This window comes from Drosophila tropicalis, unplaced genomic scaffold, assembly GCF_018151085.1.
Source record: "Drosophila tropicalis isolate 14030-0801.00 unplaced genomic scaffold, ASM1815108v1 contig_845, whole genome shotgun sequence".
Lineage (NCBI taxonomy): Eukaryota > Metazoa > Arthropoda > Insecta > Diptera > Drosophilidae > Drosophila > Drosophila tropicalis.
This window is the reverse complement of record NW_027173338.1, coordinates 6879630-6907530: the sequence shown is the minus strand read 5'-3', so window position 1 is coordinate 6907530 and position 27901 is coordinate 6879630. Positions and strand designations below refer to the sequence as shown.

The following is a 27901-nucleotide window of genomic DNA, read 5'->3' as shown; positions in this document are numbered from 1 at the left end:
CAGTAGTACCTCCATAGTGTCACCGTGACCACTATAATTATAAATAGAACAACTGATTACAAAGTAAACACACAGAAGCTATTTTTAACGGCATGACATTTCTAAAGGTCGAGTACATGATTACATTACGTCACGAATTTTTGAAGTTGAGTTTTTGAATCTCTGAAAATATTTTCGGCTGGGACTGGCCGTTATCTCCGATGTGTATAGCGACGTAGGTTTTAAAAATTTTTACAAGGAATACAAGGAATATTCTTTTCATTTTCTTTACCTCTTTATTCTTTGATATGTTTTCAATAAAATTATGCTTAATTTTTCTTGACCTTTCCAATTTTCTTAATACTTCTAAAACTAAATTTTATGAGATAAAAGTTGAGATATAAAACAAACACTACAAAAATTCCTAGTAATCCATAAACATCCAAATTATTGGCAGCTATAAAGTCCATGTGCATCAAAGGACTTTGCAAATGCTTTGCACCATGATATCTCAGGACATACTCTGACCAATAGAGAACTGTTTGTCTAGCAGTCAAAGGACGATCTCTATAAAGCTTTGAGAAGTTTTCCACATTTTCTTTGTATTGAGGATTCTGCAAAATCTCAGTGATAGTATTGTGAAAAGTCTCCTCGTCCAATTCCAACAATTTAAGGCTTAATCCAAATCCTTGTTTGACCATTGAGCCAGCATTTCCCTGTTGATCACCAAACATGGGTAAAGCCAACATTGGTTTGCCATGATAAGAAGCCTCAGAGATTCCTCCCCTGCCTGCATGGGTGATGAATAATTTGATATTCGGGTGAGCCAATATATCATCTTGGGGTAACCATTTGGAATACAAAATATTGGAAGACTTCCCTGGTATGTGCTCCAATTTATCCCACTTCCAGATGACTTTCAATTTAAGCTTTGATAAAACATTGAACATTTTTTGTATGACATCTGATTGTAAGTGATCGGATTGAATGTTGGAACCTAAACTCAAGAGGATAGCCCCTTCGTTGCCATTATCTAGAAATTCGGCAATATTTTTTGGTAAAGGATCTGGTGTGTCTTTGATTTGAATGCCTCCAATTTCAATTACGCCAGGCAGATTAGGTCTAATTGGTCCTTCACTGAGAGCATGCGAATTGAAGAATATCAACGAAATATTTTTGTTTAAGTCTTCAAATGGAGGCATGGTAGGATCATCGCCATAAAGAAATCTACAAAATTAATTTATTAGTCTTACACTTACTAAGCCTAGGTTTTCCAACTCACTTGTAACGCTTTTTATTTTCAATATTTTCTAAGCCATTCCAAATAGAATGCCCTACGCTCATGGCAAGGGTCTTGATCCGCTGTGAAAATGTCATAATCTCACCCTTTTCGACTCCCACATTCATTGCAGGAACATAGGACAATTCACGGGGATTGCCCACTGCGATACCAAGAAACTCGAACGGTTGTACAGGCAAAATTCCAATCACTGGGGCTTTTAATTTATGGACCAAGCCCATTTGATAATTATTTATTAGGAGACCAGATAATATTAAATCGAATTGGTTTCCCTTGTTCTCGTACAAATCCTTAACTCGCGGATCCTTGAGAGCATCAAACATTTTCGCTATCACGAACTCAATGTATTTGAATCCTCGTAGAAATATTCCCAAAACGCTACCGTTATCGGTCTTACCCATATTGCCAAAAATATGTTTCAGACGTCTACCATCCTCTTCTGGCAAAGGAATAACTATCACATTTATGTTTTTGTGCTTAATAGATGGCTTCACGGTTGTCAAAACTGTCACATTATGTCCATTTTCTGCCAGAACTTTTGCCACCGACATATGCACTATCAAGTGTGACGGCATGGGACAGGTAAAAATCCCCAAAATATTGGCACTTTGGCTGATGGAGATCCACCCCAGGATTAGAACAAGAACTCCCTTCATTACGTTAGCAGCTTTTGGCCAAAACTGAGGAAAAAACTGAATGCTCAGTCAAACATATGCTTGGAAAAGCCTATGTATCTTATCAAATGGGACTAGCCACGAGTAATTCTATACGCGTATCTCTCCAGTAAAAGAGATGACTGATAAACTTAATAAGATTTATCTCTCTTTAATCGTAAAACTTTCAACATTTACCCATTGTGTCTGCCACAAGATGTTGTCATTTGCAGAGGGCATACCAAAATTTGTCCGTGTTTCTATGAAAACTAATGCTTTAGCTTTAGCTTTTAGCTTTTCTACAGTAAGAGACAACGGGTAAGAGGGTTAATCATGTACCACAAAATATAATAATAAACTTTTATTCCATTCTAAAATTAGCAGCTAATGCTTTAATTTCTTTGACAATATCTTAATTCACAAATAAACGAATTTTAATAGCTTTAGAGGCTTGCCCATTGCAAGATAAGTTTGGAAAGATTACGAAATTAGGAAAAAATGGGTTTCATTTGAAGTTTTTTTTTTTTTTATGAGTATTATTTGTCTTCCAAACAAAGTCTTATCTCATTGTTTCTTAATTTTTTGCGATTTTTTCGCATTGATCTTCCTGTAAACAAATTTAATCGAAAATTTTAGCAGCAGTAACGAGATAAGCAAAATACTTGCTGATAATAAATAAACATCTAAATTATAAACGGCTACGAAACCCATATGCACCAAGGGGCTCTGCAAATGTGGCGCACCACGATGACGTATCACGTATTCCGACCAATAGAGAACACTTTCCCGGGCACTCAAAGGACGATCTCTATAGAGAGACGAAAATGTGCCAACTGCTTGTGCATATTTCGGATTTTCAAGAACTTCCAGTAAGGATTCTTTAAAGGATTCCTCTTCTAAAGTTAGTAAGTCCAAGGAGACACCAAAGCCCGCTTTGACCATTGAGTCAGCATTAGCAGGCTGATCGCCGAACACTGGAAGAGCCAACATGGGTTTTCCATGATACTGAGCCTCAGTAATACCTCCTTTGCCGGCATGGGTAATGAATAACTTTAGTTTTGGATGAGCCAGAATATCATCTTGAGGTACCCATTTGGAATAGAGTATATTAGCAGACTTTCCGGGAGTGTTTTCTAAGTCTTCCCATTTCCAAATCACATTTTGTTTAAGCTTTGACAGAACACTAAAAATCTTCTGGACAATCTCGGGTTTTAACAGGGAGCTCTTTACATTTGACCCCAAACTTAATAGAATGGATCCATGCTTAGCTTCATTTAGGAACTTTGCCAAATTCTGTGGTAAAGAATCGGGCTTATCCTTGATTTGAATTCCACCGACTTCAATAGCAGCAGGAACATTTGGTCGAATGGGTCCTTCACTAATACCATGAGAGGCAAAAAATACAAGGGACACATTCTTTTCCAATTCCGTATAGCTGGGCATCGTAGGATCGTTTCCAAAGTGCGAACTGTGGGGGAAAAGTGTTATTGAATTTTAATTTACTTTAATATAATTTTTTTTTATCTTACCTGTAGATTTTTCCATTTCTATGCCCTATATATGTCACAAAAAGAAAGGAACCCACACTTGCTATGTAGTTTTTAAGTCTCTGACCAAATGTCATCGCTTGATTCTTCTCTACAGCAATTTGGAATGTTGGGACATATGACAACTCAGCTGGATTACCCACCAAATAGTTTAAAATTTCTGATGGGGCCATTGAAGCAGCAATGACCACAGGAGCTTTCAGTTTTTGAGCCAATCCCAATTGAAAGTTATTCATAAAGAAGCCCAAAAAGACGAGATCAAATCGATTATCATGATTCTCATAAAGATCCTTGACTCTTTGATCAATTATTACAGATTCCATTTTATCAAATACTAAGGTCATTTGCGTGGCAATTTGATACATGGTGTAAAACATGTTTTTAGACTCCTGATTTGTCATGCCTGTGATCATCTGGGTTAGCTGTTTGTCTTCTTCTGGGGTAAGTGGAATTTGTATGACTGTGATATTTGGGTGATTTACAACCGGTTTCAAAGTCGTTATAACTGTCACATTATGTCCATTTTCTGCTAAAACCTTTATCATTGACATCTGAATAATTACGTGGGAAGGACTTATACTTGTGAATATTCCCAATATATTAGCACTTTGACTACCGCTAATAAGAACTGCCCCTGCCAGGGCTAACAGCAAAATTTGGCTCGGATTTGGTGCCATTGTATCGTCGCGACAAATGTCTGTGGAAAACAATTTGCGATTGGTATGCTAAACCCGCTTTATATAGCCATGCAATTGATAAGACTTTAGCCACGACGCAGCATGACAAATAATTTTATACAATTTGTTTCCTTAAACAATTGGCATCGACGACTCTAAAATACTCTTTACACGGTATTAATGGGAAGAAATAATATTGTCCTAATGCTGTGTGAGAGCCTTTCAAATTTTGTTGCTAGCAATGAAACTCATGTTTTATAAGAACAATAATTTATGTGAACAATATGTAATGCTTTTTTTACAAGCGCATATTGACATTTTTTACGTTGCTTAAGTTTACTTTAAGTTACATTTTTTAAACCTAAACATTTTCGAATACTCTTCTTCATCGATATGGACTTTGAAAATGTTTATAGATGTTGTCTAAGGTTGTGGTGAAATTGACTTGGTTTGGCATTCAATTGAACAAAAAGTTGCAAACAATCATGAACACAGTATTGATAAAGTTTATCAACATTCATGCTGAGTACAATCGAATTATAAACAAATGACGTTTACTATATAGGTTAAAGTGAGGTATGTGAGTCGTCTTTCCGACTTTGGCCAGATCGTCTCAGCTGTTGATGCTGATCAAGAATATAGAATAAGAAAACAACTTCCTTCTGCCTGTTGTATTATATATTCAGTCATTCCGTCATGTGTCGCGCATCTAAATTTAAGGGAACCCGAACAATTACATCATTGTGATATCCGAGACATTGTGACTTTTGTAGCAGGTAGTCGAACTTATTTCAAGGTTGTTGATTAAAATATATATAAAGATAAGAGTTGTATGACAATTAGACCGTACAAAAACGTTTCTAATTTTAGTTAATCGAAAAACTTTTCACTCAAAAGTTTATAAAAGGCATATCAGTGAGTTTTTTATAAAATTTTGAGTAAGGCGAAATATTATATTAATGTTGCAAAAATATGTGTAACTACACAAAGTATTTATGTGGGAATGGTCTGGCAATCCTATTCAGCCAGCCCTAGTTGAGTCAGCTGACTCGAAAAAGCGGGAGACAATCTGGCAAGCCGGTCAGACAGAGACGCATTAAGAAGACGAAGTTAAAGACGAAAAGACGAGTTTTAAGACGAAAAGCCGAAAGTGTAAGACGTACACACGACGAAAACGCGAAAGAAGTTAAACAATTAATTATAATTATATCTACTATTAACTAAAAATCAATACTTATCTTAACATTAAATAAAATTAATATAAAACTATAACCGGGACTGTGTTTATTCGTAATACAATACCCCAGTCCCACACATTTTGGGGGGCTCAACCTAAAAAAAAAAAAAAAAAAAAAAAGAAAAAAAAAAGTGACCCACACATTTGGGCTCAACTTAAAAAAGAATAAAAAGTGAAAGAGAGGTGACACACACAAAGAAGTAAAAGTGAAAAAGATTTTAAAAGTGTAAAGAAGTAGCCCAGACATATTGAGGCTTTACGTGAAAAAACTATAAGTGAACTCAACCTAAAACAAAGTGTAACGGAAAATTAAAATAGAGTGTAAAAAGGTGCAAAATTAACTAATACGAGTCTCTCTAAAAGTTTAATGAAAATGGTGAATAATGCTAAAAGTTCAATAACAGTCGAATCGGTATAAAAGAAAACAATTTTATTTCACAATTTCTTGGAAATTGCATCAGCCAAAAAGAGACGCCACATTTTACCGCGTTTTTACCGCGTCGGTTACCCATACACACACAGCAACGAACAAAAACGAAACGAAAAATGGCACAGTTAAATGACTTTCAGTGTATTAGTGAGATGCTTCGGCAGGAAAAGAGAGAGAATATCGTTCTGTTGCACAAGTTTATTTTTGGAAAAGAAGGAGATAGAAATAATAGAAAACGGGTGCGCGAGTTCGAGGGCTATGATTTTGCTGAGTCGGACAATTTGTATAATGATAAAGTTAATTATATTGCTGAAAATCTGTCAGATATGGACCTGGCTGTAATTTGTAATTTGCTTCGATTACCTCACAATAAAAACGATTTAACGAAACACATATTTTGCAATTTAAAAAAAGAATTCTTTGCTCAAAGATGCCGATTTTCAAACGGAAAAAAACGACGAAAGTGAAGACGAAGAGTCACAAAACGACGAAGTGTGTGAAAATGTAAGCGTGCGAAGCGAGAATTCATGCAGTGTGCAAAATAGAAGCAGTGTGCAAAATCCAAGCAGTTTTTCCGAAGTTCCGAGGTTCGCTTTAAACTTTCGCGATATAGAAGACTCTATCCGTTTGTTTAGTGGCGAAGATAATCTATCTATCGAAGTATGGATCCAAGATTTTGAAGATATGGCAACTGTTATGTGTTGGAACGAGTTACAAAAATTTATTTTTGCCAAACGATCATTAAAAGGCCTAGCAAAAATGTTTGCTAATAGTGAGCGAAATGTAACGACCTGGTTTAAGCTAAAAGTCGCACTTCTTGCTGAATTTAAATCAACAACAAATAGCGCACAGTTACATAAGTCAATGTCTGATAGAAAAATAAAGAAAAACGAAAGTCTGCAGGAGTATTTTTTGTGTATGAAAGAAATGTCATCTCGCGGAAATATTGAAGACTCTTCGCTGATACAATATGTGATCGATGGCATAGACGATACGGTGAATAACAAATCAATTTTATACGGGTCTAATAATATAAATGAATTCAAGCAGAAGCTAAAAATTTTTGAAGTTATGCGCGAGAAATCGAAAAATGAAAACAAATATAACAATGGTGTGGCCAAGCAGTATCCGAAAAACGACGATAAGTTTCAAGCAGTGCAGAAGAAAAGTGCAAACAAAGAACTCAAATGTTTTAATTGCGGTGCCAAGGGCCATACATCAGTTAATTGCGATTATAAAAATAAGGGTAGAAAATGTTTTCAGTGTAATAATTTCGGACATATTGCCAAAGATTGCCCAACAAGCAGTGCAAAAACTGATAAAGCCAATATATGCAAAATTACGTCATCTCAAAATTTTATGTCTATTCCAGTTCAAATCAATAATATTAATTATAACGCGTTCTTAGACACTGGTAGCAAGTACAATTTAATATCTGAAGCAATGCTGAAAAACATGAATAATCCAATGTTGAGTGATTCTAACATTTATTTAATCGGTTTCGGAAAGAAAAAAGACACAGACAAGATCAAAGCATCGGGTTCATTTAAATATACAGTCGATATTAACGGTGAGAAATACTGTTTGACATTTCTCTCAGTGGAGCAACAATTTATGGATGTGGAAATTGTTCTTGGCGAGGATTTCTGTAAGCAAGCGGAGGTTACAATCAGCTACAAAGGTCTAAGGGTGACAAAAACCCAATGTTTAGAATCCGAAGTAAGTTCCTTTTTGAAAATCAATGTGGATGACTCCAGTGAACAGCAGGCCGACATAGATCCAGCAGCAAGTAAAAGGGCTAAAGAAGCAGTTCAAAATTTGGTACAGAATTACCATCCGGTAAGCGAAAAGTCAACAAATATTCAAATGCGACTAGTTCTAAATGATGATAAACCGATATACTCACGACCTCGACGATTCTCATATGCAGAGAGATGCATCATTGACAATCAAACCGATCAATGGCTGAAGGATGGCATAATTGAAATATCAGAGTCTGAGTATACAAGCCCAGTCGTGCTTGTGAAAAAACGGGACGGATCAAATCGGTTATGCATCGATTACAGACGTATTAATAAAGTAATCATTAGAGATCATTTTCCACTTCCCTTAATAGAAGATCAGTTAGACAGGCTTCAAAATGCACGTATTTTCAGTTCCATTGATTTAAAAAATGGTTTTTTTCATGTTGGCATTGAAGAAGGGAGCCGCAAGTATACTTCTTTCGTAACACATAATGGACAATTCCAGTTTCTTCGAGTTCCATTTGGTCTTTCGAACTCTCCCAGCGTCTTTCAACGGCATGTCAATGCTATATTCAGAGATCTAACCAGGAAAGGAGTAGCCATACCATATGTGGACGATATAATAATACCAGCAAAAACTGAAGACGAAGCTGTAGCCAATTTAAAAGAAGTACTCAAACACTGCGAAGAATATGGGCTTGTGATTAATTTCAAAAAATGTCAGTTCCTTAAAACGAAAATTGAGTATTTAGGACACGTAATTGAAAACCAAAGTATAAGTCCATCCACATCGAAAACGCAAGCCGTGTCATCGTTTCCTATCCCGTCTAATCTAAAACAATTACAGAGTTTCTTGGGGTTAGTTGGATATTTTCGAAAGTTTATAATAAATTTTTCTCTGATTGCAAAGCCTCTAACGGATATGACAAAACATGATGCATTGATTATTTTTGGTGAGAAAGAGCTAGCTGCGTTTAACAAATTAAAGAAGCTTATTACAGAGAAGCCAGTTTTGAAAATTTTTCATCAGCTACACGAAACGGAGCTTCATACAGACGCCTCGATCGACGGATTTGGCGCTGTCCTTCTCCAGAAGTCGCCAGAAGACATGCAGTTTCATCCAGTGTATTACATGAGCAAGAAAACGACAGATGCCGAAAAAAAGTTCACCAGTTACGAGTTAGAAATCTTAGCTGTTGTAGAAGCATTAAAGAAATTTCGAGTTTATTTACTTGGACTCCGCTTCAAACTTGTTACAGATTGCAATGCTCTAGCTAAAACTATTCAGAAAAAGGATCTGTGCACACGAGTAGCTCGTTGGATTCTCCAAATGCAAGAATTTCAATATGACGTCGAACACAGAGCGGGCACTCGAATTCGCCATGCTGATGCACTCAGTCGTGTACCAATGATGATGATCAGCGAAACCAGTATGCATAGCAGAATAAAGCATCTGCAAGCTCAGGACGACCAGCTGAAGGCTATTATAGACGTATTGGTAGATAAGACGAATCACAATAACTATTTTTTAAAGGCTGGAGTTCTGCACAAACTTATCTCGGACAACGAACTTATTGTCGTACCAACTAGTATGCAACGAGAACTAATAAAAGAGGCCCACGATCATGGTCATTTTTCCATCAAGAAGACACGAGAGATCATTGGAAAAGAATATTTCATACCGAATCTGGAAGAGAAAATAAAGAGATGTATAAGTTGTTGCATAAGATGTATCGTGACTAACCGCAAGCAAGGAAAACAAGAAGGAGAGCTTCATCCATTATACAAAGATGAACAACCGCTAATGACCTACCATATCGATTTTTTAGGACCTCTGGAATCAACGCATAAACAGTATAAACATATCCTGGCAGTCATCGATAGTTTCACCAAGTTTTGTTGGTTGTACCCAACAAAGTCGACTTCTACAAAAGATGCAGTTTTACGACTACAGGAGCAGAGCAAGGTTTTTGGCAATCCATCCCAAATAATATCGGACAAAGGATCAGCTTTTTTCCTCGGAGGAATTTGACTTGTATTGCAAAAACGAAGGCATAAAACATCATCTCATCACGACGGGACTTCCTCGAGCGAACGGCCAAGTAGAGAGGCTAAATACAACAATCATCGCAGTTCTTTCTAAACTCTCAAGCGAAGATCCAAGAAAATGGTACAAATTTGTAAATAATGTCCAGCAAGTCATCAATTCAACATTTAGTAGAAGTATAAAAACAACTCCTTTCGAGCTGCTTACGGGAACAAAGATGCGATTAAAGTCTGATATCAAAATCAAGGAAATGATAGAAGACGAAATGATTCAACACTTTAATGATGAACGAGATAAACAACGTAAAGAAGCAAAACAACATATTCTACAAATTCAAGATGAAAACAAAAACAGGTACAACTTAAGACGAAGACCAGCATCGAAGTATAAGATAGGCGATTTAGTTGCCATCAAGAGAACCCAACTTGGTCCTGGGTTAAAGCTAAAGCCGAAATATCTTGGTCCATACCGGATCATAAGGGTAAAATTCAACGACACCTACGACGTGGCAAAAGACTCAGTATTCAGCGAAGGCCCAAGGCAGACGACCACTTGCGCTGAGTATATGAAACCATGGGTACCATACGACGACGACGACGATGCATTCGGGGCGAATGAAGTGTAGGATGGCCGATTTGTGGGAATGGTCTGGCAATCCTATTCAGCCAGCCCTAGTTGAGTCAGCTGACTCGAAAAAGCGGGAGACAATCTGGCAAGCCGGTCAGACAGAGACGCATTAAGAAGACGAAGTTAAAGACGAAAAGACGAGTTTTAAGACGAAAAGCCGAAAGTGTAAGACGTACACACGACGAAAACGCGAAAGAAGTTAAACAATTAATTATAATTATATCTACTATTAACTAAAAATCAATACTTATCTTAACATTAAATAAAATTAATATAAAACTATAACCGGGACTGTGTTTATTCGTAATACAATACCCCAGTCCCACATTTATTTTGTTTTGCAATGTTATTAACTTTCATTTAATGACAAATAGTATCTTTATATATTTAACTAAAATCTTAAATGTTTTAAAAGAGAAAAACATTTTTTTTTTTTTTGCAATGTTTATTAATAGGAAAATGTGTATTGTTCAGGAGGCTAAAAATAACTGTGATAACTCTACTCGTTTTGTTGTCTCCTCTCACTGCCTTTTCACTTTTTGCGACTTCTTCATCAATTTCTTATAAATAAACTTAATCGAAACTTTTAGCACTAGCAACGAAATAAGCAAAATAATGACAACTAATAAATAAACATCTAAATTATTAGCGGCTATGAAATCCATGTGCACCGAGGGGCTCTGCAAATGTGGCGCACCACGATGACGTATCACGTATTCCGACCAATAGAGAACACTTTCCCGGGCACTCAAAGGACGATCTCTATACAGGGACGAAAATGTGCCAACTGCTTGAGCATATTTTGGATTTTCGAGCACCTCCATCAATGACTCGTTAAAGGAGTCCTCTTCTAAAGTAAGTAAGTCCAAGGAAACACCGAAGCCCGCTTTTACCATTGAGCCAGCATTACCCGCTTGATCGCCGAAGATTGGAAGAGACAACATGGGTTTTCCATGATACTGAGCCTCAGTAATGCCTCCTTTGCCGGCATGGGTAATGAATAACTTTAGATTAGGATGAGCCAAAATATCATCTTGAGGAACCCATTTGGAATAGAGTATGTTAGGAGACTTTCCGGGAGTGTTTTCTAAGTCTTCCCATTTCCAAATCACATTCTGTTTAAGTTTTGACAGAACACTGAACATCCTCTGGACAATCTCCGGTTTGAGGAAAGAGCCCTTTACATTTGAACCCAAGCTTAATAGAATTGCTCCTTGTTTGGCATCATTTAGGAACTTTTCCATATCCTTAGGCAAAGGATCGGGCTTATCCTTAATCTGAATGCCACCGATTTCGATAGCACCAGGAACATTTGGTCGAATGGGTCCTTCACTAATACCATGAGAGGCAAAGAATACGAGGGACACGTTTTTCTTCAATTCCTCATAGCTGGGCATTGCAGGATCATCGCCATAGAGTGACCTTTTAGGGAAAGTACGATGTCAGTCAAACAATTTTTGAGTTGTTCACATTATTAATTTGTATAACATACTTGTAAGTTTTAACATTTCTGCTCTCCTGAAGAGTCAGGGCCGTTTTGAAGGCCAGATGTGATGCAAAGTTTATCAGTCGTTGTGTAAATGTCATCGGCTTGCCCTTCTCCACAGCCAAAGTAAATGATGGGACATATGTCATCTCACTTGGATTACCTATTAACACGTTGAGCATTAGTGATGGTGGCATTGGAGCGGTGATCACGACGGGAGCCTTTAATTTTCGAGCCAAACCCAATTGATAGTTATTCATGAAGAAGCCCACGAAGACTAAATCAAATTTGTTATCTTGATTCTCGTATAAATCCTTGACTTTCTGATCAAACATTACAGATTCCATTTTCTCAAAAATTAAATTCCTTTGTCCGAAGATACGGTACAAATTCAAAACCAAATTTTTATTGTCGGCTTTGGTCATGTCAGCTAGCATTGCGGTTAGTTCCTTATCCTCGTCTGGGGTAAGAGGAACTTGTATCACATTTATTTTCGGATGAGTTACTTTGGGTTTCAGTGTTGTTACTACTGTCACATTATGTCCATTTTCTGCTAAAACCTTTACTGTCGACATCTGAATGATCAGATGGGAAGGACTTATACTTGTGAATATTCCCAATATGTTTGCACTTTGAGCGCTAGCGATTAAAATTGCCCCTATCAGAGCTATCTGTAAAAAATGACCCTTATACGCTGCCATTTTCACTCGGTGAATGCTAGAACTCTACTAATTCTTTGCTAGCAATGCGTCCCCCTTTTGTATACGTGATAAGATAGGTAATCAGTTTAACTTGTTGTGAAATATTAGAACACCAGCCACCCAGCCATTGATTTTCAGAATGCACATGTATTTATACAATAAACAAATATGAATTATTCCGATTTCACAAAATCGTTGCTCACGAGTGAAGCCAATTTATAAATTCGCAAGATAACACTATTTGTGTCTTTGGCTTTTGTTGAACAGTGTAACTCTTATTGTCAACCAAACGATTTATAAGTTAGTTGAGTAAGGTTATGAACTGGGTAATTCCACATTTCAATGTGAACTCATAAATTTTTAAGCAATTTTGGGATTTTAGCCCGCTTTTGGACAATTTCAAGAATGACTAAGTTCCATCATTAGCACGCTGAGTGTAAACACAATGAACCATTTCTTCAACACTTTAACTAAATAAGAGTTACAAGATATTTTTTTAACCATTTTTCTTTAATTTGTCTTAACTTTTTCAATCGATTTCATTTTTCTGCAAAAAATGTTTGTAAATAAGTAAATGAGATATATAACAAAAACCACAGAAATTCCCAGTATTCCATAAACATCCAAATTATTGGCAGCTATAAAGTCCATGTGAACCAATGGACTTTGCAAATGCTTCGCACCTTGATATCTCAGGACATACTCAGTCCAATAAAGGACACTTTGTCGAGCAGTTAGCGGACGATCTCTATAAAGCTTTGAGAAGTTTTCCACATTTTCTTTGTATTGAGGATTCTGCAAAATCTCAGTGATAGTATTATGAAAAGTTTTCTCGTCCAATTCCAACAATTTGAGGCTTAATCCAAATCCTTGTTTGACCATTGAGCCAGCATTTCCCTGTTGATCACCAAACATGGGTAAAGCCAACATTGGTTTGCCATGATAAGAAGCCTCCGCGATGCCTCCTCTGCCCGCATGAGTGATGAATAATTTGATATTCGGGTGAGCCAATATATCATCTTGGGGTAACCATTTGGAGTACAATATATTCGATGAATTTCCTGGTATGTGCTCCAATTTATCCCACTTCCAGATGACTTTTAACTTCAGATTTGCAAAGACATTGAATAATTTTCTCACGACATCCGATTGTAAGTGATCAGATTGAACGTTGGAACCTAAGCTTAATAGGATGGCCCCTTCTCTGGCATTATCTAAAAATTCGGCAATATTTTTTGGTAAAGGATCTGGTGTGTCTTTGATTTGTATGCCTCCAATTTCAATTACGCCAGGCAGATTAGGTCTGATTGGTCCTTCACTGAGAGCATGCGAATTGAAGAACATTAACGAAATATTCGTTGTTAAATCTTCAAATGGAGGCATTGTAGGATCATCACCATAAAGAAATCTATAACATAAATACATGTATTAAATTTTGAGTAAATTTAAGTATTAATACTTACTTGTAACGCTTTTTATTTTCAATGTTTTCTATCGCATCCCATAATCGATATCCCCAGCTCATGGCTAGGGTTTTGAGCCGTTGTGACAATGTCATAATCGCACCCTTCTCTACTCCCACATTCATTGCGGGAACATAGGACAACTCTCGGGGATTGGCCACGAGACTGCCTAAGAATTCGAATGGTTGCAGCGTCGTAAGTGAAATTACTGGTGCTTTTAGTTTATGAGCCAATCCGAGTTGAAAGTTATTCGTTAGGTAAGGGCATATTACCAAATCGAATTTGTTTCCCTTGTTTTCGTATAAATCCTTAACTCGAGGATCCTTGAGAGCGTCGAACATTTTTGCTATACTGAATTTTAGGTATTTGGCTCCTCGCAGAAAAAATCCCAAAACCCCGTCGGTGTCGGTCTTGCCTAGGCTTCCAAACAATTCCTTAAAATATCTTGCATCCTCTGTTGATAAAGGTATATGTATCACTTTAAAGTTCTTATGCTTGATCACAGGATCGACAGTTGTCAGTATGGTGACATTATGTCCATTTTCCGCAAGTGCTTTTGCCACCGACATTTGCACTATGGAATGCGACGGCATCGGGCAGGTGAAAATTCCCAAAATATTGGCACTTTGGCTGATGGAGATCAACCCCAGCAAGAGAACAAGAACTTCCTTCATTGCGATGACAGATTTTCTTCACAACTGACAAATTATGTGAAGGCACAGTCAAATACTTTTACTTTCAGCCATTTCTTATCAGTGATCATTAACTTTATGAATGGTTTCATATCTTCTCTTATGAGAATTAAAAATACCATTATATACAGTGGTAACTTTGAGTTTCTTATAAAGAAGATCTAAACAACTTGTTAGAAATAAGATAAGCGAAATGTTTGTTAATAATACATAATTATCTAAATTATGTATAGCAAAATGTCACATATACAGGAGAGGACTCTCCAAATGCGGGGCATTGTGATATGGGATCATATCACAGGTAGGTGATCCGTACTTACGTAAGAAAGACAAATATTAACAATGAATTGTGATGATGTATGATGAAATAATTACCATCTTATTTCTCTCTTTAATTGCCATCTTATGTCTCTCTCTCTCTCTCTGGTTTATAGGAACACCATGTGCACTAAAACTTTCACTATCTGATAGAGAACTAAGACTAGTGACTATTGCTAAAATATTTGTATTTAGACTGCCTTAAATACAAAAAAAGCCTCTACATAAGCTAACCCCACTAACTTTGTTGCACCGACTCGACAAACGTTTGGATGGAAGATAAAGCCATCTGATTTGATTTTGTTAGTATTTCACAGTGATAAAAGCATGTTTATCTACCCACGAGCCTCACAGTAAGAACAGTTTTAACCAGTGATTAACCTTGTTTTTTTTTCTTGGTTCTTTAATTAAATACCGTTTATAATTTACTTTTTATTTGCCAATTTTTTTAATCAGCAGTTTAGGGCCTTATATAAAACCAGCTCGTGCATGAAATATAATTAAAAAATTTACTGAGTTCATTTTTATGTTACAATGACAAATTATAATACTAAATAATACTAAATAATATTTAGTAAATATTAGAAACAAGTTAGCGCCGATTTAAAAGTCATTAGCTACTTCAACTTGTGTGTTGAAACAAAATCATAAAACAATAAAGTAGCGTAGTTTTTAAATTTGTAATATATGCTAAGCAATTTTTTAACCTGATAAATATTTTTCAATATGAACGAGGGTGAAGCTCTTACTGCTCCAGCGCTTCCGGTGCCTCGCCTTCGTAACTATATATTATATAGCATTCATCTCTTCACGCGTCGCTATAATTCGCAGCACCTGGAGTATTTGCGTGAAGTAAGCAAGATGATGATTGGGACCGTGTTCGCCTGTGGGTTGGCCTTTTTGTTGCAGCGCATCCAGGTAGTACAAGTGAAAATCGTTGCCTCATTCGTTCTCACTCTGACGAGCTTGTTGCTGACATACTATAAACTAATCATGGGTTATCCGGCAAGTCGTCATCTTCAATGTTTTGGATTGTTTTCTGGATTTCTGCTTGAAAATTTCGTCAAATCTTACTGCTATCTTTTGGGCTCTGGCTATTGGATAATCTTCTTGAAGGTATTCATCGCTTATGGAATGTTAATCCTGTCGGCGCTCTATGCCTCAAGTGAAAGTAATGCCGACAGGCCAGTGTGGACTTTGGTTTTCGGAAATCTGCATGTACTGTCTTTTCTTATGACGACCTGGCCTGGTGTTCTGTATTTTCAAGTAATTGGCTTTTTGGTGCTTTTTCTACATATAGGCTCCTGTTTTTCCGTCATCAAATCCAACATGCGGCATATGCTTTATCTTATAAGGGAAGGACGCAGGAATATTGTACTCTATGCAATGATTTTGTACATCGATCTATACTCCGTTATGGCCAACGCTTTGATTGCATCGACTTTAAGGACATTGGCTACTAATCAGCCAGTGGGCTCATTGAAGTCAGATACAGCAGAGTTGGATTCAACTTATTGAAGGAGTTGAAATATTAATCAAAATAAATCAAGGATATATATCACTTAATTCATTCGATTATCTTTTTTTTGTCCAAAATGGAATTAAGGCGCCTTACTAATGGTCTGTCCTGTGCGTGACGAAAGGGGAGGGCGTTCACATTTTTCGTACACATTTAATCGTCTGGCTGCCTCGGCAAATTCTTAATTAACACGCACACACACATACACAGACCCGGCACACACATGCAAATATATGTATAAATGTTTATCGGCTTTTGTTGTGCGTAACTCACATGGTTCAACCTCCGTCTGGTCAGCAAAAGGATGGCTTTTCGTGCAGTTGGGCAGAACCCGCATTAAACATTTCCGCTTCCGTTTTTGTCTTTTTGTGTTCTCATACATTTAATTTAATTTTTCTACCATTGAACAGTTTTCCAATTGACGAGCGACATGTGATATGGGTAAAGGACAAGGGAGGTGACACTAGACGATCAATCCTTCCTCTACTATTCAACCCGATTTCGATGAAAGATAACCATTAAACTGGAAGTTAGCCCAAACAAAATCACTAATGAATTAAATTTGGTTTGATTTGAATTTGATTTTGAGATAAGTTTCATTGTATGCGCATAAAAATGGTATTCTAAAATAATCGGCCTAATAATTTTTAATCCCAAATTACATTTTTAAGTCAAATTTGATTTCCTTTGAGTTTGGTTGAAATCAAATGTGGACTAAAAATTAATCGAGAAGAAATTGATTTTGAAAGTAAGAAAACGGAATAGAACTCGTCATTGATTTGAATTAGATATGAATTGCATATAATATGTGACTGAATATGAATAGTATTAAAAGAAGAATTACATATAAATTGAATGGGTTAATGATTGATGACTATGAATTTAACGTGAGTTAAAGTTTTTCTGCAATGGCCTACAACCTGGAAAAAGTGAGACAGGTTGGTAAATTATTGCATCCTTTCCCAGCGTGGTGACTAATACCAAACCACAAAAAAGTACAAATTATATATTGCGAAAAATTCTAATCAGTTTTGCTGACGGATACAACACTTCAACCAACTTCAGTGAATACTCTTTCTCTCTCTCTATCTCTCCTAGGCAGACCAAACCCCAACTCAAGTATATGTCAAATATTTGATTAGCCCCATTAAACCAACCCCGTTCGAGTGACCCACATGCAGGAGAGTCTCTACAAGGGTTGTTCTATGTTCCAAATGCGGATGGTTTTTGGTAAAAAAGGGGGAAAAACTTCATTATAATTTTGCTCATTAACCCATGTTTTCCATGTAGGAGTTTCGTGTATTTTCCACATTTTTGGCCCCCAAAAAAAGGAAAGAAAAAGTACCAAGAGAATGGGAGAAACCGAGGAAAATGAAAGAAAAAACACTTTTCATAATTAAGCATTGTAATTTTTGTTTGTTTCGTTCATTCGTTTTGAGGCTAAAAGGCTTCATTTTCACTTTGCTTCTCAATTACAATTTTTTTTGACCAGTTTTACTTTTGTTTTTGATAACCTGAAAACCTCGAAAAAAAAACCCCAAGGAAAAGAGTTCCTTCTGGTCTAAATATATACCTATACATGTTAATTTTCTATTGACACCGAATATTCGAAACCCATTACAGGACCCATCAATGGGAATCGTTTATTATTTATGTTTAATTTTATTTATTGGGGATAAAAATATTTTGAGTATGTATTTCAGTTGAGTCGGCAGTTGTCTATTGGTGTGACTTTAACTTTGTGTTGAAGGAATTTTCAATTACTGCCAAAATGAAAAGTGCCAAAATGGAATTTACCATAATAATTATGCAAAGAGATGTCAGAGTGTGAAAGAGTTTTCAACCATTTCAAATAACATACATTTAATTAGAAAACGGGAAACTTGCCTGTCAACTTTTCATGTCATGTCATATGGAATTCATATGAGCTTTAACTTAAAGCGTAGAGTATACTCTAAATCAAAGTCACGACTCGATTATATCCTATATGAATAATAACGATTATTAAACAATATAGGGATAGTCTTTGCAAATTTTGCCTACCAACAGAAGAATTTGAAACCAAAAGACACTATAACAGAAATTATCATACGAATTATTCTGCCAGTAATACAGCAAGCAGAATCGGATCTACTCCATTATTTCCTTCAACTAACCACTTCAAGTTAGCCACTCTAGAAGCTCTATAGGGTATTAAAATACGTAAATACAAGTTTCAGCGCCCAGTAAATGTCTATAATTTCTTCTGTACATGGCAGCAACCTCTCTCGACATCTCACACTGCCCGACTTGGTCTTTTTCTATCCCCCTTTTTGAGGGGGTTGCTCGACTGAGCATTAGTTATTACTACGAAACTATAATTTAAAATAAATGCCAAAGTAGCCGAGGTCTAAACCGCAGCACCAACAGCACCGAAAAGCAGAGCAAGCTCAAGCTATTAAACCCACCCAGAGCTGGGTTCGGTTCAGTTCGGTTTTTGCAGCTCTTCAACTCCTCCTACTTCAAATCCAGCAAATGCTGACCCTCTCCTGTTGCTGTTGGCTTTATAATAAATTTATAAATGAAAATATGAAAAATGGTCGCTGCGTGTTTTTGCCAAACTAAGCAAAAATGCTCGGAGAAATAAAGCCAAAAAAAAAACCAACTAAAATAACTACATAGTAGGCGCTTGGGGATGATGAGGGGGAAGTTTAGTTGGGTATTGGGGGTCTGGGGATTGCGGATTGGTCATCAGTGTCCTGTGGTCGAGTTGTGAAGCTTGGTTTAAAACAGTTTTTTTTTCTCTGTTTAATGTAAAGTGTTGTTTGGAAAGTGTTTCTGCTCATAAATGATTTCGCAAGTTGATAAATTTATAATAAATTTTCAAATTGAATGTCGTCAAATTCGAATGGGTCTATTGCTTTGGGTAACACGGTCCTAAGTTAGCTATTAAAATTTATTTAGATCGTCTACAGCTATTTTTCGTTTACCTTTTTATATTTTATGACACATTTCAAGTTGTGCATAAGCAAAAGTTTTATTCCAATCCTGTTATATTTGTTTAGATATAGACAAATAGAAGACACCGAAAATTTTTATACTCTTAACAAATTGTATGAACTTTCGTTTCATAAATACTTTATACTTAAGCAAGTAATTCAATAACACAGGCCGACATGATTTTTGCTGACGTTAACTTGAGAGGTGTTCTTAACTAATTCGGGTACGCTGATTCTAACTGCATACTTGGTTTTTGTCCATCACGTCTAGATTTTGTGAAATCTGGAGATCTGGGGTTGAAAAATAGGCACCCAAAAGTATACTATAGAAAGTTTGAAACAAAAATTTGCAACTTTTTTTACGGATTTTAGAATATTTTGTGTAAGAAAATTAGTTCTTGTTTGCACATATAACTAATATACAATTTGTAAGACGCAGCAAATTCCCACAATTCTTTAAAATTTAAAAGCAGACAATTCTTGAAATCCCTATAGCATACTTTTTGGTTGAAATTTTACTCATTATAGAACTATATCCGGAGTGTAAGATATTATCCATTATAACAAAGAAATAATTCTTTGATATTTTGTAAATTCCTTTTTAATCAAGCCTAATATATTAATAGGATAAAATAATAATGTTTTTAGTACAATATTATGCTTATATCATGGAAAAATATATTGCAAATTAGGTCATTTTGAATAATTTGAACGCATTTTTTTCGAAATCCTGACGTGATGGAGAAAAACTAAGTACAGGGCCGTGATTAGCAGCCCCCAATTACTATAGGAGACCTATTGAACTTCAAACACTTTTTCATGACCTCAAAAATGTCGGCCTGTGTAATTAATAATAATAATTAGTACCTGTTCTATTAAGATGATTACTTGGAAACGCATTGCCACAATGATTGACAAATTTTTAAATACATTGCTAACTTAGGTAGACTTCTTTTAATTCATTTGCGATTATAGGATATTTCATTTATCCTTTATTCCTCTTCCTTTGGAAGAGTATACCATTGTAAATACGGAAAAAACACTGAAATAGCCTTGAGCATCAAAAAATATAACAAACAACACATATCCTTGTTTTGGTCAACAAAGTTAAAAAGTTCCACAACAAGGAACATTTTTGATTAGTTTTTTTCTTCGTTTCTGGAAACTTATGCTCACATGGGTGCTGCATTTTTATACTTTATGCTTTATGGGGTAAAATGGCGAAAATCAGGTTAACAAATTCATGGCAAATAAAGAGTTCTACTAAATAATATTTATATTTAATAGCAACTTTATAATTAAAACGTTCTCTTATAATAGTTTCGTGTATTGATTCCAAAAACATTTGTTATCTTCTATAATGTTCAATATGTTTAAGTATCTAAAGTCTTCTCTGATTTGTTAAACTAAAATTATCTGATTTTGATTTACGTTGGCTTAATATTTTTTTGTAGGAAAGGTATTAATTTGGATTCTACAATGGTTTGTGCTTTCGTTTTTCTGATGGAAATTTATAAAACTTAACTATAGTTTATAAATATATAGTATCTTATATAGACTTTAAAATATTGATACGACAAAGAAGAACAGCGAAAACCGTCAGTTAAGAGAAATATTTTAGGTATTCTGTTATTAGAGTTCAGAAATTGTTGAATTGGTCAAATAAGTTACTTAGCTCACAGTAACTACTTACATAGTATATGGTTAAGTATTAATTTGTTCTCTGATTCTGTGTAGGAGCAAATTGGATTCTGTTTGCTGTTGTTCTATTTCGTTTTGACCGTCTTATGCCTTGGCTTTGTCAACTTTCTGACTTCCCCTCTTTTTGCTACACATGGGCTTACAGCACTCCCCCGACTTCATCTATGAAAATTAAAGTTGCAACATGCAATGGGGCAATGGCGGATATAAAATACACACAGCATGTAAAAGAGAAAGGACAGAGAAAAACTTTCGCCATTTTCTTTGGCAACTTTCCGTTGCATTTTGCAGCAGAATGTCTTTGCCAAGTAGTCGACGGAGCATATAACTCAACAGACTCTCCCGTCCTCTTACTCCTACTATGATCCTTGCAGTATCGTCATCATCATCATCATCATCAGAGCGCTAGCGCCCTCTGGCGGCAACAGCTGTGACTATGCTTGTACTAAGCTGAGCGTGAAAAAGAAACATTTGCATATCCTGTGACCCACTTATAATCATTTTTCATGAACGTGTGCAGCAGCCATCCCTGCCACGCCCCCTTCGACTCGCACTCCCATCTTGGCCAACTTGTGTTGTAAGGCAAGCACCGTGCAATATTAGCTAGAAGGCGAAATGAGGTTATGTTTGCTCTCCTCAACGCGCTTCTTCCTCCATTTCCCACCATCAACCTCCCCCTCGACAGCATCATTTGCATAAATTGTGCATGTCAAGGTGCTGTTGTTGTTGCTTTTGCTGCTGTTGTTGGGGGCACCAAAGACAAATAGAGTAAGAATGCAAGGAGGAAGAAGAAGAAAAAGAAGAATGAAACACAAAAACCCAAACATCTTCTATAGAAATCAGCCAAATTATGGACACAATTCTATTTCGGTACTCATTAGCGCTGGCATATAGTGTCACCGTAATTAATAATCAAAAGAGGACAGACCCAATGAGAGACCAAATCAAAACGGAAGACGAAACAGAGAAAAAGCTAGTGAAAGAGAGAAAAACTAAATTATAAATGCACACAGAGTGCTAAGTATTTTTATCATTTCCACACACGACAAAAACAACAACAAAAATTACTGAAGATGGAAAATCCGCTTGGAGTTGGGGAGACTCTGGAAATTTATTTGCCCGTAATTAATCAGAGCCAATGACTCTAGAGATGGCACAGTGGAAACAAATTTTTAAGTACCGAATAAATAATATATGAGAGAATGGCCATAAGTGTACATATATAATCTTGATCAGCACAACGAGGCGAGTTTATAAAGCTATGGAATGATCGATACGAAACAGTGTCGTTTCTCAAAAACTTCGTTAACGTTTTCCCAATTCGACAGTTATACGTGAGGGAAGAGTAACGAAAAACATTTGCAAGGGTATACAAACTTCAGTGCGCCCGAAGTTATCTCCGGTCCTCTTTTGCCTCCCATTTTTCGCTTCAGTTTGGTAAAATTCTCAACTAGTTATAGACATGGAGAAGTGCTATTATGCCTATTGCTACTTTAAGAGTCTTTGGAAAAGTTAGCTCATACATAAAAGAACTTTGTGGTTCCTTACATTTTTAAACTATCAATCTGTGCACCCTCAAAATTTATTTGGAGTCGCTTTAACCAAAATTTTATTGAAATTTAAAGAAGTCGAAAAATAGTCATGTCTGATATGTATCTGTATCTTTATTACATATCTCTAGCCTGCTAAGAGACTGACACATGTAAGACAGAGGAGACAGAAGGAGTCGACAATGTATGTTGCCTCCATCGGAAACCTGTGTAAGTGTGTTTAGGCTGCCTTGTAAATGTTGAGACAACTTTTGCTTTCATTATGCGGAGCCCCTTGCCACGGCCTCTGCCATCATGCAACCGTGCCACATGCAAACCGCTCTCTATCTTTCATTAGACCTGCGGCATGCGGCGCGTGTGGCGTTAAATTTTACATCATTTAATTAAAAACATGTCACTGCAAGAGCAAGATAGAAGCAAATACCCACAAAATAGAGAGAGCGAGAGAGAGAGAGGGATAGATAATGGAGCATATGCTTCAAACGATTTCCATTAATTGTTTTAAATCTGTGTAAAATAAATTGTAAATGCAATAAACAATATCGTCATAGAAATCGAATCTCGCATCTCTTAATCAAAACAATATTTCTATTTATTGTAGTTTGCAATAAATTTGGGTCAAATGTTGTGCCATTTTGTCTGCTGCCAGTATAAATAATCAGCTTAGATCAAAATTTATTTGCACAAATGTATTTCAGTTTGCATTTGGTTTTATGCAAAAATAAAAAATCCCAAAGAATTTTCTGAAGCGTAAAAATATATTTAAATATTATAATAAAATATTCGCTCAGAAATTTAAATTTGTTGCTATTTATGTAAAATATGGAAAAAGTTGAAATTTAAATTTTAAAGTCAAACCTAATTTTACATCCAAATTAGGAAAGTTCTTTGTTTTTGTATATGGAATATTTGAATATGACCAAAATCAGCAAACAAAGTGAATCTACATTGCACTTTGCCTGACTTCTTATAAATTGAATCTTAATGAGTTTAAATCAAATATTTGCTGCGAGTAAAGTAGCAATTAGGCAATTCTTATCGATTATTAACCTTGACCCCAAAAATTTAGTTCTGCCTTATATTCTTTCAGACTTTTAGTTAAGACTTATTTAACTCTCTCTCTTTCAGTTTCCAACATAAAACAGACTTTCTTTTTCTATCTTGGGTTTTATGTAGATACGTATTCATATATCAATCGGCTGCAAGAGTTTCGGTTCACCTTGCGAACGTGACATGAATTGCACTCAAGTGATTTTAATTGTTCACGTGCGCCTTTTGACAAAACGCCGACGAATCTCACCCTTCGCCACGTGCTCAGGCCAGAAGCCTGCGACCAGTTGGAAATGTAGTTAACTTTTTAGGCTGCACTTCCGTTTCCGAATAGGACAATAGAACCGCAGTATATCCGTATGACCGTATAACCGTTTATGCAAACGGTCGTCATTAGAACGTAAAGTCGATTTTCCATAACTATCTGTCTTCCATAAAAAGTATAAGTTAGAAGTTCATTGGAAAAGATCAAAATCAAATGGAAGAAATCTAAATACTTACATAGTTTGGAGATTAAAGATCCTGCTTAATAAGTATTTTAGTTTTATGAAATCTTACTCATGACCTTTCAAATCAGGTAGTGACCTGTCGTTCCGGAGTTGCCTTAGGTTTAGCGACATAGGGGACTTCACCCTTCTGAGTTCGTCTTTTCCGAGTTGCCACGATACGATGTAAAAATACCAGATATGCATGGTCATATATAGCGTTCAGGTCGATATGAGCATTACAAACTGTCACAGCAGACTGAATTGATTGATTGCTATCAATCGGAGAACTTCATTCTCAAAAGTAAACTCAGACAGAGGGCAATATGAAGTCCTTATGTTTAGTGAAAAAAATATTTTCGTAAATGAATTCAAATCCATATTATCAGTTATCTATAGTAGGATCTTCTTAGATCATCTTAAACGTAAAAAATATATAAAATGAAAATTTTATCAATTTTACTGAATCTATGAGTAATCAGCGTTAACACTCAATAAATGCAAGGGTATTATAAACTTCTATACGACCAACATCAGTTTCCGGTGTATTTACTTTATTTTTTTGATTATATGCATTACACGAGATGTGCGTGCCTAAAAACTGTCAGGTTTTTGTATGGAGGGAATAGATGCCTACACAGGTAGGTTCTGGTATCGTTTGCCACCTTTCGCTTTCTGGTCGGTTGCCAGGCGTGTAATGGACACGCGCCACCTGACTTAATATCAATTTCGGTAGCTCTTTACATTTGCCTCAGTTTCATTTTTCCCCAAAATTTTTGTGTTTCTTTTTCTTTTTGGTTTGGTTTTGTGCTGCTTGTCTCTTAAAAGTTTTTAAGTCAAATGAATTTTTTATGGCAACTCAGGTTGGTCGGCCACCTAGAGCCAGCCGCCTTTACGTGTTTGGAGTTTTAAAATTTCCCTTTTTCGTTCGGCTACGAGTCGAAGACCAAAGTCAGTCTGAGAGCAATTGGAAATAAATGGTTTTAAAATACTTTCAACTGCAAAAGCGAAATAGAGTAAAGAGAGGGAGGACCATAGACATTTGGACATTTGCAAATTGATTGGAGGCCTGTAAAATAAAAGTCTACGCTAGGTTGGCTAGCTAATGAAGGTGTTAATGATATTATAATGAAATTATATAAGTGAATTGATTATAGAATTATTTGAAAAATCCATAACGAAAAAGAAAAATAATAAAAATAAAATTAATAGATTTTTACTACAGCCTTAGCAAGTTGATTAATGTAATATGAAATATACAATAATGCATAACTATAAATAATAAATGTGGGTTAAACGATTGTATAATACATAAGTGAGAGTGAACAATTTTCTTTCTGTAGTTTTTCTAAATTTGTATTAAAACAACGAAGTAAAATTAAGTTTGTTATAGAGCCAAATGAAAGACATAAAAAATATAATAAAAGTAATATTGCAAAACAAATAAATTAATAAAAATTAACATTTCAAATGCCTTTATTTTTTAAAAATAATATAATTTGATTGTTCCCTGTAATCCTTTTACCATCTAAAGGTTTACATATATTATTGTGCTTAGTGTTCAGATATCTGCCCTGAAATCAAAACATAGAAGCTAAATTATATCAAACAATATTCTGAATTCAGAAAGATGCCTTTAAGGCAGATCTCAGATATGTCTTTAGTATTCACAGCAAGTCTTTGTGGGCACTTTGCAACAATTTGCTTACCACAAACTTATAGTGCTTGCCACATTCGCTTTCTAACATCGTCTTACTCCCTTTGCCATCATCGACAATAAACCACATGAAACTTGTGCAAAATTCAAACAGTTTATTAAATGTATAGCCTACTTTAGTGCAAGACTCTTGGGGCCAACACTGAAGCCCCAAAAACCAAGACTATTGGCCAGCCTATGTGGCCAGTATCAAGTTGTTGTTTAGACAAAAGTTTTCCTTCGATATTCCTTGGGCAATTTTGTCTATTTGATTTGCCATCATTTATTAAAGATGAGTTATATATTGTGCATACATATATTTTGGGTGAGCAAAATAGTTCACTTAACGCCAAAAACTAATTGAAAACTTTGCCTAAATTTCTATTTATGACACAAATTTATATTCGTACATATATGAGATGGGAGAGAGTTATAAGGAGGCATAGATTATAAACTGCAAACCCAAGACTCGGCAATAATTTGATAATTTAATTACACTTAACCTCGTTGAACCCAGGCCTTAGAAACCCATTCGAACCCCATTCCATCTCTATTTGGAATAATTTATGCAATTGCTAATGTATGAGTGTGTCTCTGTTTGTATTTATCTCAGTGTTTGTGTGTGTGTGTGTGTGTGATAAATAGTTCTTGCTGCCGTTGTTGCTGTTATTATTCTTGCTGAATCGTATGCATAAATAAGTCCAACTGGCAAACCCTCCTCCTTCACCTTCAACTCCGATCCGCATAATTGTCGGCCATGTATCTTACAAATGCAAATTAGATGCAAATGTTAATAATCTGCGTGGATGAATTTTAATGAGCAAACCAAAGTGTTTTCGGCGACTTGTCGCCGTCGAGCACTTTTCCAGGACATACACCGCAACGGAGAAGATGAGTGTCAGACATCTCTCAAGGCTCATCGGTGGGCCTGACCAGACAAGCGGCTTGCCGATTGACAATTGTCTCACTCATAAATAGTAAAAACATATTATGTAGCCAATTTGTGCTGGGGAATGCAGGGCATCACCCCTTTACATAGGGTCTTCCCCCCTCCCTAAGCCTTGTAATCAGACAGCAGTCAGCAGGCAGTTGGCAGCTGAATTGTTGTAGTTCCAAGTAGACATCAAGTGGCTGCGGCTAATTAACGCCACTGTAAAGCAATGGAGGGAACATCTTCAAGTGCCAAGTGCAACCACACGTGCTTGGCTTTCCTTTTTCGCTTCTTTTCTTTTCGTGTTGGTTGTTTCCCTTTTTTTTTTGTTATCGAAATTTATGGTTTCTGACACTTTATTCGGTTCCAAATTTAGATGATGCCATGTCGTCGTCTGTATCGTTTCCTTTTCATTGGGTTTTTGTTCTCTACTCTTGCCTGGAGACGCATGAGGAAATCGAAAATGAAAACAGATGTTGAAAATCAGTTGCACATTAAATGCTTGGTCATGTGGAAACTTAATTGTTGCCGCAGAGTTTGTTCTAAAGGCGACTTTGTCGATCTGTCATTTTGCCACAATTCGTTCGTTTTTGCAGGGTTGTTTCCCTTCTGTTTATTTTTTGCTCTTTCATTTTGTAAATAATTCGCCAATTATATTTAGTAATAATACATGTTTATTTCTACATAGATATATTCGATATATTATATCGACATATGTTGCGATTTCTGAAGTGGTCAATTGAGTTAACTAACCAAAATGATTAATTTCGAGGTGATCAAAAAAACTTACTAATGAGATAAATATACATACATTCGTAATTTGACAGGGGCTATAATGGATACTGTGCCTATCATTGAAAATAGAAGTTTGTCTTTATATACAAAATATGAAGCGATTTTGACCATGAAAAACAAAATAGCTTTACTTTTGGGAAAGACACATATAGTTAAAGGAAAGTTAAGTCTTTCACATTAAGTGAGTAAATGTAAACCTCTTATCATTGATATCATAATAAAAGAAGGTTTTGTACATGGCAAATTAAAGTTAAAAATCTCTAACTACTTTCTAAACACTAGATTTTTCCTTTC

At 35.9% G+C, this 27901-nt stretch overlaps 4 protein-coding genes across 4 annotated transcripts; all 4 read right to left on the bottom strand.

The window, feature by feature from the left end:
• Positions 1-308: 308 nt before the first annotated feature.
• On the bottom strand, positions 309-1935 carry LOC137580762 (UDP-glycosyltransferase UGT5-like). Its single transcript, XM_068294880.1, has 2 exons — positions 1262-1935; positions 309-1206 (listed from the first exon to the last, which is right to left on the bottom strand). The coding sequence occupies exons 1-2, from the start codon at positions 1933-1935 to the stop codon at positions 309-311; spliced, it is 1572 nt and encodes a 523-aa protein (XP_068150981.1).
• Positions 1936-2456: 521 nt separating this feature from the next.
• LOC137580918 (UDP-glucosyltransferase 2-like) lies at positions 2457-4173 on the bottom strand. Its single transcript, XM_068295067.1, has 2 exons — positions 3462-4173; positions 2457-3400 (listed from the first exon to the last, which is right to left on the bottom strand). Exons 1-2 carry the CDS (start codon positions 4154-4156, stop codon positions 2497-2499), a joined length of 1599 nt encoding a protein of 532 aa, XP_068151168.1. The 5' UTR covers positions 4157-4173; the 3' UTR covers positions 2457-2496.
• A 6503-nt stretch (positions 4174-10676) lies between these two features.
• LOC137580917 (UDP-glycosyltransferase UGT5-like) lies at positions 10677-12442 on the bottom strand. The gene is made up of 2 exons (XM_068295066.1): positions 11735-12442; positions 10677-11664 (listed from the first exon to the last, which is right to left on the bottom strand). Exons 1-2 carry the CDS (start codon positions 12427-12429, stop codon positions 10764-10766), a joined length of 1596 nt encoding a protein of 531 aa, XP_068151167.1. The 5' UTR covers positions 12430-12442; the 3' UTR covers positions 10677-10763.
• Positions 12443-12939: 497 nt separating this feature from the next.
• On the bottom strand, positions 12940-14566 carry LOC137580761 (UDP-glycosyltransferase UGT5-like). The gene is made up of 2 exons (XM_068294879.1): positions 13893-14566; positions 12940-13837 (listed from the first exon to the last, which is right to left on the bottom strand). Exons 1-2 carry the CDS (start codon positions 14564-14566, stop codon positions 12940-12942), a joined length of 1572 nt encoding a protein of 523 aa, XP_068150980.1.
• Positions 14567-27901: the final 13335 nt, after the last annotated feature.